Raw genomic sequence first — 12535 nt, 5'->3', positions numbered from 1 at the left:
GAGCCGAAGGCAGACGCTTAACGACTGAGCCACCCAGGCGCCCTATTCTTGTCCCTATTTAATAGACAAGGAAGCCGAAGCTCGGAGAAGTGAAGGGAATCGCTCGAGCTCCTGGTTAGGGAGTAGCCCTGAGGGCGATCAAGCTCCAGCAGGATGATGCTGTGATACAGGATAGTGTTCTCAAACTTGAGCTGCATCAGAAGGACCTGGAAGGCTTGTTTTTAAAAACACTGATTTCTGGGCTCCACCCCTGGCGTTTCTGATTCAGTAAGTCTGGCGCAGCTGGGAATTTGCATTCCTAACAAGTTCCCCAGTACTGCTGATGCCGATAGTCTGGGGACCACCCTTTGAGAATCACTGGTGTAAAACATGCTCTTGGTGGTGAGCAGAGGCACAGAAGTAGGAAAGTTCCAGCGTGTCCAGTTTAGAGCCGAGCATGTGAAGGAGAGTGGTAGCTGAGTAGATGGGAGGGGCTAGACCAGGACAAGAGAACCCCAGGAATGAACTGGGCACTTCATGGTCTGATGGCCCCCTTCCTAAGGGAGCCTCATAGACTCTCTCACGTTAGGGACACAGAATATGTATGAGTGCTTTCCATCCCTAAGCTCCGCTCCGTATAAGAACACTCCGAGGTAAGGATCATTGGCTTCGTTTTGCAGATGAGGGAGCTGAGACTTGGAGAGGGTAAGAAAATGCCCCAGATCACCCAGCTAGTCCATGACACAACCAGGATTTAAACCCAGGCTTGTCTAGTACCAAAGCCGTGTGCTTTCCACTGAGCCGCCCTGTTTTACCATAATGCAAGAAGGGGTGGCATTTCAGGCACTGTGGCAGGCTCGTGGGTGGGTGAGGAAGTGCCCCCCTGCTGGCCCGCGCTTGGGCCTACATTCCCAGACTGAGCTGGAACAGCAAGCAGCCCGCACCCAGGCAGACAGTGGGCGGCAGCTCTGCCGGGGCTTCACCCGGGGCCCAGTGCCCCCCCCACCCCGCACCCATCTCCCTGGGTCCCAGGGTGCGGGACGTCGGCTCTGAGAGGGAGGGAGAGAGCTGTCACACAGGAAAGAGAAATGACAGAAACCTTCCTGCTCTAGGGGTGCGGAAAGGGAGGCACACCCCGAGTTTCTGCTGCAATAAATCAAGGGCATTAAGACGGAGAAGTGAGAAAGAGGCCCCTCCCCGCTGCCTCCTGGGCCTGGGGTTAGAAAAATTTGCAGAGCAGGCCCAGGGTAGCTGGCCCCAGCCCCTCCCAGCCCCAGGCTAAAGGAACTCCCCGACTGAGGGGCCATGGGAGAAGCAGGGAAAGGCCCGGTGGACACCCTCCCCCCATGTCGGTTGGGATCCCCAGTGCTGAGCACTGTTCCTCTTTTGTAAAATGAGTCTCATAAAAGCACCCACCATGTAGGATTATGAGGATTGAGGGCATCGCCACGCGAAAAATGATTAGAACTGACCTTGCCACGTAACAAATGCTTAACACAGGAGAGCCATTTTTGGGCTCTGGACCCAGCTTGGAGCCAGACATCGAGGGGCTACGAAGTGGTTTCAGACATGGTCACCCCACAAGTCAATGGCAGATCTGGGCCTACAGCCCCAATCTGTTGACTCTGGTGGAATGACCATTATCAGCTTTGAGGCGTTATTAGTTATCTCGTACCCTATTTAAAAATTAAAGTTTCGAAGACAGTGATAAGGTTGCATCAGGAAGAAAAGGTCAGTGTTTGCTGTTCATCTGGGAGGCTTTTCTGGCCTACGAGCATCTCCAGTCCATCCTGCTGGGATCCCCGAGCCTGAGTCCTTGCTACACAGTGGCTGTCGGACTTTCCGTGTTTACCATAGGCAGACACCGTGCCAACAGTTTTTCTGCACTATCTCTTCAACTCTGGGCCACAGTCCTGAGAGGTAGGTCTTGCGGAAATTGAGACTCAAACAGGTAATATTACCTGCTCAAGGTCACTCAGCTGGTAGGTGGTAGAAGCTCAACCTGAACCTGGACTCGAAGACGTTTTTTACCCCATACTAGTCTCCTTTCAGGATGCCTTTCTTATTCTGGAAATTCCCCTCCTCTGGACTACATTGAACCAATGGTCCACTGACAGAGAGACAGGGATTTTCCACCCACGCAAGGCAGGAGGCACCGAGTAAGAAAGCGAGAGGACTGGAAGTTTCTGGCCAGGAGCTGGGAACCCTAGTGTCCTGGTCCCCATGCCTGCTCATGCTACCGATCCACTTCATGTTCCAAGGCTAAGCATTTGGCTTCCAGAAAGTCTTGACTGGGGTAAGATTGGCATTGACTTGTGTGCCAAAGCCTGAAATCCAAGAACTTCTGGTACCCTGTTCTCTTAACGCTGGAATTGAAGATTGAGGGCCTGGTGGGTGAGAGATGTGAAGAGTTCCAAGGACTGAGCCCTTGTTATGGGTGACAGAGCAAGAACAAGGCGGGGGGCGGGGGCAACTGACCCCCACTGTGGGCAGTCACCTTCCCCAGGGCCTCCACAAACTTTCTGTTGATGCCCCTGCCCAAGGCAGAACTCCTCAACTACCAGAAGGAGGAGGGAGAATGGGGGAGGAGGGGATGGGAAGAGGACGTAGCTCTTTCCTCATCTGCTAAATGGGTCTATTGAGCGTCTTCTGTGTGCCCAGTCAGGAACGCTTCTAGGCCCCGGGGAATCAGCCAAGAACAAGACACAGATAAGGCTCTGCTCCCATGGAACTTACAGTTTAATTGGGGAAGACAGACCATAAACAAGGAGGTAAATGAGTTAATTTTAGTCAATGATAAGTGCTGTGAAGAAAATTAAAACACAGTCAGGTGATGGAGTCACCAGGGCTGGCTACTTTAGAGCGGGGCTAATCTCATGGGCTGTTAGGAGAATTAAGCGTATTAAGGTAGGAAATGGGCTTAGCCTCGAGCCTGCCAGAGAATAATCACTCAGTAAATAATAGCCATCATCATCACCATCATCATGACCACCATCATCTCAGAAGCCCCAAATGATAGTCAAGGGGAGACTCTGCCCGAGGTTCTTATATTAACATCCTCCCTAAGCCTCCTGTCTGTGAACAAGGTTCCATGTCAAAAACAAAAAAGAGACAGTGTAATAACCCCTTGCTTTGACTTTCACATTCATTATCTCATGGGGCCTCCCAACATACATCATGTGTTATTATCTCCACTTTACAGACCAGGAAATAGACAACAGGGATGTTCGGGGACCTGTTCCAGGCGACTGGCCAAGTGAGTTACAAAGCCAGGCCTCCTGGGATCTAACTCCACAACTAGTCACTTTTCCACAGACCACTAGTTTCCAAAAAGGGAAGGAGATGAGAAGAAAAACCCAATAAATAGGGGTGGCATCCATCTCTCATTTTAACAACTATTTGTCAAGTAACTACTATGTGTCAGGCCTTGTCCTCGGCCAACAAGACAAGAAGGTCATCCCCACTGTCAGGCTGCTTGCATTTTAGTGGCAGCAAGACAGTCATGACCACAAAAACAAACAAACGGCTAATGTCAGAGAGGCGAAGAAAGCTGTGAAGGAAAGGAAGCAGAAGCCTGACCTGCCTGAACTTTGGGCAGTGACTAGGTGTGGTCAAGAAGAGGGCTTGGGGGTTGGGGGGAAGGGAGCAGGGAGATCGGTGGGGAGGACCTTGGATCTTCCTGAGGAGAGGAGCCGCAGGATCCGAGGCATAAGCCTGGGACAGCTCCCAAAGCTTGCCCACCTACTGTGTGCCAGGGTTTTTGCATCCATTGCCTTGTTTAAAGGAAGGCCAGCCCCCTAAGGAGGAAACTCAAGTCAGAGATTTGATAATCCCTCACATTTGCATGGCGTGTTGTATTTTTCAACATGCTTCTCATACATTTGTCATCACCTCTGATCCTGCAACGCCCCTGTAAAGTAGGGAGGGAACGTATGACTCTCCCCCAGGTGATAGCAGGAAAAATTGAGCCACAGAGAGTGCCATTGGCTTGCCTAAGGCCAACCAGCTAGTATCTCATGACATCAAGCTTAGAACAGAGGTCTCTGGTTTCTAGTATCACGAACCTTCTCAAGGCTGCCTCCTCAGAGCCTCCCTGGCCCAGCTTCTCCTCCCTGGCCCAGCTTCTCCGCCCTTTGGAAGAGAGTTGAATAGAAGATCAAGAGAGAGGAGCTCCGGCATCTAGCTGATAAGCCTCCCTTCCTGAGCTCCCCATCTCTAGCCTGTGGGGATGTGCAAACCGCCCACGCAGGGGCTCTCGTGTGGATGGGGCCTTGCCCAACAGCTCACTCTGGGCCCACAGCATGGGAGGGGTGTGCTACCAGCTGATCCACACCCAGCCAGACTCTTGGCCTCCTGACTCTACGATGCCTCACTCTGGGCACCAGGATGGAGGAAGCCCAGGGTGGTGAAGTGGGTTTCATCCCAAGTCCTGTTGGACTCTCGATGCCCACAGCTTTCTGGCTGAGCGCCACTTGAAACTCCCAATGAGACTAAGTAAATGTGTCTCAGCCATCAGTTGAGGACTTTGGGGTTCAATCTGGGGTGCAAAGGGACTTTCAAACTCTAGTTTCTCAGAGAAGGTATGACTTTGCCTAATGACACAACATAGAGCAGGACTGAGATTTGAGTCTTTTGGCTTCCTATCTGGTACTAAGTTGAATCACTGCCCTATCTCAAAGGCACCTCAATAATTCAGAGATGTAAAAGGAAGGACTCTTACTCAATGCTGCTGAAGGGAGAAGGAAACTCACCAAGGGGAGCTTGCGGGGCTCAAGCCCCGCCAAAGGAGGTGCCTGGCACAGGACAGATCTAGTGAGCTGGGTCCCACTTCCCTCCAGCCTGAGGAAGAAGAGTTCCAGGGGCCACCCGAGCTAGGTGTTGACACCCAGATACACCCAATAACTTGCCAAATCCTGTCATGAGCCACCCAGCCTTCTTAGCAGTGATCAATCACACTAATTACCCACAAGGAGGCCCTGCCACAGCTGCTCACGGAAGAATCATTTTTCAGTCAGCACCATGCAAGGTGTTCCCTAGGCAGGACAGGAGGGCTCCGGGGTTCTCGTGCTTGCCAGCGGCCCGTCTGGTTTCTGGATGCCCAGGTTGTGAAATGTGCCTTGTCACAGGCTGGGGGCTCTTTGGGGGCCTGGACGGAAACATGATGGAGTCCATTCTAGGGCATGGCTCTGTAGTGCCTCTACTGTGAATGAGGTAGTGTGAGCTCCTGTCTCCCGGGGTGGGCCCCAGAGCTTCACAGACCTGGTTCCAGTTTCAGCTCTGCTAGTTATGAGCTGTGGGACTTTATGCGACTTGACCTCTCTGTGCCCCGGCTTTCTTCCCTGTAAAAGGGGGAAAGACCGGAGTACGGACCTCACAGAATTTGGAGAATAGCTGCTATGTTCACTTGAGGCTTCACCGAGCAGCAGGTGCTAGCCCAACAACTTCTCGTCATTGTTTTACTTCATCTTTACAGCTTTGCGAGGGATTACTGTTGGAAAATGCAATGAGATAAGGCAGGTAATCAACCGAGTGCCAGTGCATAATAATGTGAACTCTTATTATTATTCCTAAAACTCACTTTGTGGGGTAGCCCCCAGCACACTGCATGACAACTCACACCCTCACCTTCTCCCACCTGGAAATGGGACATCTTTTCCGAGCAATAGCAGGAGACCTGAAGCTTGGAGATGCCCAGATAAGAGAGGCAAGCACCATCTGGCTTCGGGTGGGCAGGGTGAAGGTGGTCAGGCCCTGGCCAACGCTTCTAGTTGCATGGAAATTAATTACGTGCCATTTTCTAATTATACCAGAAACTCACTTTCTCCTCTTTGAAAAAACTCTGCCCTCTACGGGAATTCATCTTTCATCCTATGCTCTTCTTTTGGTTTCCTGTCCAATTTTTCAGGGGTTTCTTTTTTCCTCTTTCAACTGAGATGTGAAAGAAATTGAAATCCACCTGTAAACCCGGGGTGCCACATCCCTTCATTCCTTCATTCACTGATCCATTCAACAAACACTCACTGGGGGTTACTCTATAATAGGCCCTGTGCTGGGTACTAGGACACAAACATAAATACCACGCTGTTCCTGCCCTCAAGAGTTTGTAATTCTTGCTGCCCAGGTGCTCCACCCAACAGGGAAATAACACCAAATATTGGTGAGATAATTTCCCTTCAGGACATTTACTAGGTCAGTTGCTCTGACTTTTTAGAAGATGAAAGGATTGGAGGGAGGCAGCCAGCCAGGATTATTTTGCTCCATTTTGCAAATGCTGAGCTCCTGAGAGGGGAAGGCAGACAGAGGAAGAAGAAAAAGGACTGTTATTTAAAAGCATCAGGCCCAGGGCCCCTGGGTGGCTCAGCGGGTTAAGCATCTGCCTCCGGCTCAGGTCATGATCTCAGGGTCCTGGGATGATCTCAGAGTCCTGGGATAGAGGCCCACGTCAGGCTCCTTGCTCAGTGGGGACTCTGCTTCTCCCTCCCGCTCTGTCCTTCCCCACCCCACCCCTGTTCTCCCTCTCTCTGTCTCAAATAAATAAACAAAATCTTTAAAAATAAATAAATAAAAGCATCGGGCCCTGTGACTTTTCATCCTCATACTTGCCCTGTGAGGGGTATGTGGGGAGGGGGGGGCGGGGTGTTAGCACCAATTTACACACAGCAACCGACAGCTAGAGAGGTTAAGGAGCTCATCCAAAAGTCACCTGGTCCACATGTGGCAGAGCTAGACTCAGACATAGTGTGACCCCCCAGCAAAACTCTCAGCCTGCTGATCCAGCGACCACGTGGCAGGTCAGAAGAGGAGCTGAGAACCTCCTGCCTCCCGGTCCTCTGCCAGGTCTTCTAGGCCAATGGTTCTTAAACTTGAACATGCATCAGAATCGCCTAGAGGGCCTGTTAAAACATATATTGCTGATCCCCACCCCCAGAATTTCTGATTCAGTAGGTCTAGGGTGAGGCTGAGAATTTGCATTTCTAACAAGTTCCCAGGTGGTGAAGATGATGATGTTGGTCCAGGAACCACATTTCGAGAACACCATTTGTAGGTGAACCAATAATTCTCTCTTTGAAAAATAATGACTCCCTCTCCTCACCCTCCCCATTTCAAAAGTAACATAGGTATGTAAAACACAATATATAAAATGCAAAATGGAGAGAAAATTGGAAGCAGAGCTAGATTCACCTGCTTTCCTCCACTAAGAAATAACCACTCTTAACAGTTTGGCATGTCTCCTCGTCTTTTTTCGGTATCTGCAGAGAGAGGCGGCAGGGTGACACATTGGTGTGGAGCGTCATTTTAGCCCCTCCGTTAAGACCCAGTTAAGATCCCAGGTCTTCCTTGAGATCTTGAGCAAGCCTGGGGCAAGTCTCAGACCCCTCCTTGGCAAAACTGAATTTATACTCCCATCCTCACTGAATCGTCGGCAAGGTTAAAGGAGATAGTGTATTTATCAAGCACTGGACACTGAGTCTGCTGTGGAGGTCAGCTCTCAATCAGTGCTTGGCTGTTATCTTTTTTTCAACCAAAGGGAAAGCTTTGTATATGTTATATACAAAGCAGTATATGCGATTTGTGTTTCAGCCCTGTGGCCCTCCCCCCCCCCCCCCCCCCCCCGCGCTGGCCTTTGTCTGTGTGGACCCCCGTGAAGCCCTCTGTGGCTCCAGGCACCTGACGGGGCCTCACTGTGCCCGAGCAGCCGGTGCAGTAGCAGGAACCTCAGGAGTGTCCTTGCACCCCAAGCCTCCGCCGTTAGGGTTGTCTCAGCTCTAGTCCGCCTGTTTTACAGGCGGAGCTTAATGAGGGCTTTTAACTTTTCATTCACCAGCAGCGTAACTCCGACTTTTAATAACACACCTTGTGCACGACAAAAATTTGCTCCTGGCAATCATGGTTTCGACCACAAAACCGCAGCGGGGAGGCGTTCCTGGTTAACTCTTTCAGCGCTCCAGGCAGTCTGGAGCCTGGCACTCCTGGAGATCACATGGAGCGGAGACAAGAGGCCTGTGGTCACCCACTGGGACATTCTTTGTCCCCCTCCCACCCTCAGTCCTGTCTCTCCAAGGCTTTGGGGAGGGAGATTCCAGGCGGCGGGTGGGCTCCCAGTCTGCAGACTGAGCAAGACTATAAGAGGGGAATCCTGGTGCGCCTCGCTCACTTCTCTCTCTTCCACTCGATAGACCTACTGTGTGCCGATCACTTAATCTCCTGGCTCCTCATTTCCTCCCCGGAGGAGCCAGCCAGCGCAGGTGCGCCTGGCACACAGTGGGCCCTGGAGCACCACTCTACTTGTAACTCCAGAGTGGCCGGGAAGACCCCCAGCACCCGGCCCAAGACCCTGGCGTGCCAGCGTGTTGCCCACCCCCAACCCCCGCTCCCCGGGGCCCTGGCGGGGCTGTTTTCCCGCGAGAGAGCCACAGGTGGTGAGCGACTTCCGTCCTCCCCAGGATCCCTTGCGGGCGGCTCTAGCCTGGGGGCAGCCGACGGCACTGGCTGGCTGGCCGGCTGGCTGGCTGGCTGGCTGGCTGGCGGCACCCGAGGCGGGCTGCGTTTCCCCGGAGGCTGGTAGACGCACCCGGCAGGCGCTGGGCCCGACCACATGAAAGGCGGGAGCGCTCCACCCGCCAGCTGCCTGGAGCTGGGTTCTGATGCCGCCGCCATGCACCCCAGGACCCGGCCTTCGAAGGGCCGCGTTCCTCCCCAGGCCTAGGGATCGGGGCCTCGCGGTTAAGGAGCTGCAGCCCCGGGGCCGGGTGGCCCACATGTGGGAGCGCACTGTTTCCCCGGCCAGGTAGGTGTGCATAGCCCCTGTTGGGCAGAGGAGGACACCGAGGGTCAGGGAGGAGAAACAAATTCACCAGGACCCTGCGCTCGCTAAGTGGCAGAATTTCGCCCCATGCAAGCTCGGTTTTTCCCACCACACCAAGGCCTAACAAGATTTTGCCATTCTGTCGGAGCTCAGGATGGACGCTAGCACCAGCCCTCTTCACTCGGCAGGCACCGTTGGGGAGAATTCGGCAGCCAAGCCAGGGGCCACAGCAGCACCAACAGCAACAGCTCAAAACTTGCAAGCCAAGCACTTGATCCCCCCAACCCCCACTTATCAGTAAGGGTAGCTGAGCCCCCAGGCACTGAGGCTCTGTCATTGTAATCTCAAACGGTCGCTTCAGAGTCTGTCTGCAATTACTCTGCAGGCACAGTTCCCCTCACCCCACCCCAAACGGAGAAGCCTCAACTGTCAGCGGATCTCACTTCAAAAACCCAAATCGTTAAGGAGAAAATCAGGAAACTTGCTGTTGGAGTAACCCAGCTTCAGGACGCTTACCCCCTGAGGGGCACCAATGAATAGATTCTGTCTGTAGCCTCTGCAGTATTACCGCAGATCGAAGTGGGATGAAGACACAGCCTAAGATTTTTGTCTGTTTTCAGAGTGTGGAAAAATAGCAAGAGGTTCAGAAATACTCACTGGTTATTTCTGTATGAAGTAACAAGGGTTTTATTAGCTTGCTCCTTACCAGGCTTTAAACTAAGCGGTCCAGATCCCCCCAACAACTCCATGAGGTGGGTACCACTATGGCCCACAACCTACAAGTGAGGAAACTTGAGACTCAGGTAGGTGAAGTGACTTGCCCAAGGTCACACGGCTCATTAGTGGCAGAGCCGGGACTTGAACCCACGTGTTGCCTCCAGTGCCCCTGCTCTTATTCCAGTTGTCAACACACTGTCAACCCCAGGGAATTTGTTCAAGAGAAATCTGATGCCCAGTGATTGTACTACGAACACAGTTGGCTAACCTAGGAGAACTCAAGAGCTAGCCGGTATCATGGAACACTGTCTGTAGTTAGGACCCACCAACTGCCCCCTCCGGTCTCACGTTCTTAAAACAATCTATTGAGGGGTAGCTAGAAAAAAAGATTGTTCAACCTTCAACCCTTGTCTCTGCCCACTCACCTCTGAGCATGGCAAGAGGAGGAGAGTCTGTGTTTTAGAAGCTTGGCTTCTGCCAGCTCCCTGAGCCCAAGCTAAAGCAGCCCCGAATCCCAGCCTCATCCCACCTTCTCTGAGATCTGGACCCAAAGTAGGGGGTCCATGGTGAAGGTCAACGGCAGCCAGTGGGGAGTCTAAATCCCAGATACGGGCAGGAAGGCACCTGCATCTTGCCAGGCAATAGAGATGACCTCACTGAAAACCACATCTCAGCTTCTTCAGCCTTAGAACTGCCTCTGAATAAAATCAACCGCATTTTATTAATGCATCTTCAGACCTTGGCTCTGTGCCTAGCATTTTACAGCTTTTATCACACTTAACTCTCTCAGGATTCCTACAAAGCATTCTTGTACCCACTTTCTGGATGAGGAAAATGAAGCTCCGGTAAGTTGACTTGTCCAAGATCACATGCCCCATAAGGAGCAGAGTCTGGGTTTGAACTTAGGTCAGGCTGACTACAGAGGGCATATGTTTAAACACCACTCTGTAACCTTCCCACTTGGGACCCAACAAACAAGTACCTTTAGAGAAACCCAACTCTGTGCCTAAGACAGCTCTTAGAACTACCTCAAAGAAGTTCCTTTTGGCAAGAAGATAGGAAAGCCTACATGGGATTGTGGCTGTCTCTGATTTCCAAGTCCCTTCACGGTATCAGTAAGTGGTGCCGAAAGCCTTCACAGTTTCAGTCCCGTTTTTCCCCACCTGGCTCGAAACTGCTCAGCGGACAGAGAGAGAAAAAAAAAAAAAAACAACAACCAAAACCCTATTTTCCCAGGGAAACATTCAACTCTAGCTTGAGATAGGGCTTGCCTCAACACGCCAAAGTGAAATCGTCAGCCCATTCATTTACCCTTACAAATTGCTCTGTGAATCCTGGCGCCGGCCTCCCTGCGCTTCCCCCTTCTGGAAACCCCATCAAGCCTCCACGCTCAGAGAGCGCCAGGCATCCACCAGTGTTTACTCACTCAAGTTCATTCGACATCTTCTTGCTCCCAGGCTCCCAGGCTCAAAGACCAAGACGCGCACCAGCACCGAGGCTCTGCTGCCCGACCGCTTGTCTCTAATTCTTGCCTGACACAGACATTCCCTGGCCAGAGAAGTGTTTGATTTATGTTGAGGTTTGAGTGTCCGGGATTTTGCTGACAGGTAGGTTCCCGGCAGCGCTGGTGCTGATTGGCTATGGGTACAGGTGCCGGCGACAGCAGGTATGCCTCAACAGGTGCAGCTGTTAACTCTTGGCCTGCCGCGTTGGGGGCGGAGCTAAGGGGGCCGGCTGGGTGGAGCTGGCCAATTCCTTCCTAGGTGAGGGGGTGGGAGGTGGAGATGAGGGAGGAGGGAGGGCAGCAAAAAGTGTTGGAGAGAAGACAGGTAGAGGAAAAATACAGAGACAGATACTTGGCTAAAGGAAATCTTGATTCCTGTTTCTAGTTAGTATCCCCGATACTCAGGAACATTTCCCGCCCCCCCCCCCCGCCCCAATTCCGTTGCCCCTTCTTCTGCCCACCATCAAATACTTCACAGCCACTGGGGAGTTCTCAAAGGAGAGTGCAGATTCACCCCTCCCCCTGGCCTTTGAGTCTCACAGTAACCCACTGTGGTAGATATTGTACATATGGGCAAACCAATGCGTCTGGTCAACACAGAAGGGATGGAAAGGTTGAAGTTGGCCAACTCTGAAGCCTTCACTAGCTGGTCATTTCACCCTCTAGTAAGTGCTTTCTTTCTCATTGGAAACACAGGAGAATCAGATGCCTGTCAGACTAAGAAACTGTGGAATAATTGCTGTGAGCTGCCTCTGTAAAGAACAAGGTTGGTAAACCCAAAAGATCCACAAACGCAAGTAGGAGAATGCTAGAGCTATTTTTAGAGCTTCCACCAGGATTAATTTGAAATTAAATCTAAGCCAGAGATCTTGGTATCTGTTTTTTTCCCCTCTCTCTTTCTGTTCTCTGCCCACCGCCTCTTCCCTTTTAACAAATTATCTCTTTGCTCTGTCTTCCTGGGAGCCTCACCTTGGCCCACTCCTTTCTCTCTCAGGGAAGGGCGGGGTTTCAGCTACTCCTGCCCAATATGATGGAGGTTTTCAGGGTAAAGTCAGAATCCACAGGAGAGCCCTCTTGGGGGGAGGTCAGGCCTATGGAGAAGGGGTACCAGGTTTGAGAACTGTCAGAGGTTGGCTTCTCACCGGAGGCAGTGTGTGTGGCAGCCAAGGGGGCCCTGACAAGTAACAGTAAATAGTAATAGTAATTGCTAATAAAGCCACCAGCTCAGGGCAGGCCTTCCCAGCTGCCCTTGTTAAAGTAAACACTCAGTCACTGTATCACACCACTTTATTGAGTTCTCTGCAAAGCTCTTATAACTTTCTGATATTTTTCTAATTGTTCATTGTCTGTCTCCCCTTCTTTTAGAATGTGAACTCCATAAGAGTAAAGACCTTGTCTGTCCTGCTCGCTGGTGAATCTGCAGTGCGTGCCATGGTGTCGGGCAGACAGCTGGTGCTCAGTACGCTGGGTATCAGGCATCGTGCCACGCCTTTACACACATTGTCTCACGTCATGCTTCCAACGACCCT

The 12535-nt window shown here is 51.9% G+C and overlaps 1 protein-coding gene across 1 annotated transcript in view; it reads right to left on the bottom strand.

Annotated features, from left to right (window-relative positions):
• The window catches only part of GRHL3 (grainyhead like transcription factor 3), a 32103-nt gene extending 21150 nt beyond the window's left edge, over positions 1-10953 (bottom strand). The window contains exon 1 of the mRNA XM_027575094.1: positions 10929-10953. Within this exon, the coding sequence (XP_027430895.1) occupies positions 10929-10945 (17 nt within the window). The 5' untranslated portion in view covers positions 10946-10953. The remainder of the gene's footprint in view (positions 1-10928) is intronic.
• Positions 10954-12535: the final 1582 nt, after the last annotated feature.

The sequence above is a fragment of the Zalophus californianus genome, chromosome 4 (assembly GCF_009762305.2).
Source record: "Zalophus californianus isolate mZalCal1 chromosome 4, mZalCal1.pri.v2, whole genome shotgun sequence".
NCBI classification, from domain to species: domain Eukaryota; kingdom Metazoa; phylum Chordata; class Mammalia; order Carnivora; family Otariidae; genus Zalophus; species Zalophus californianus.
This window is presented reverse-complemented; position numbering and strand designations above follow the sequence as displayed.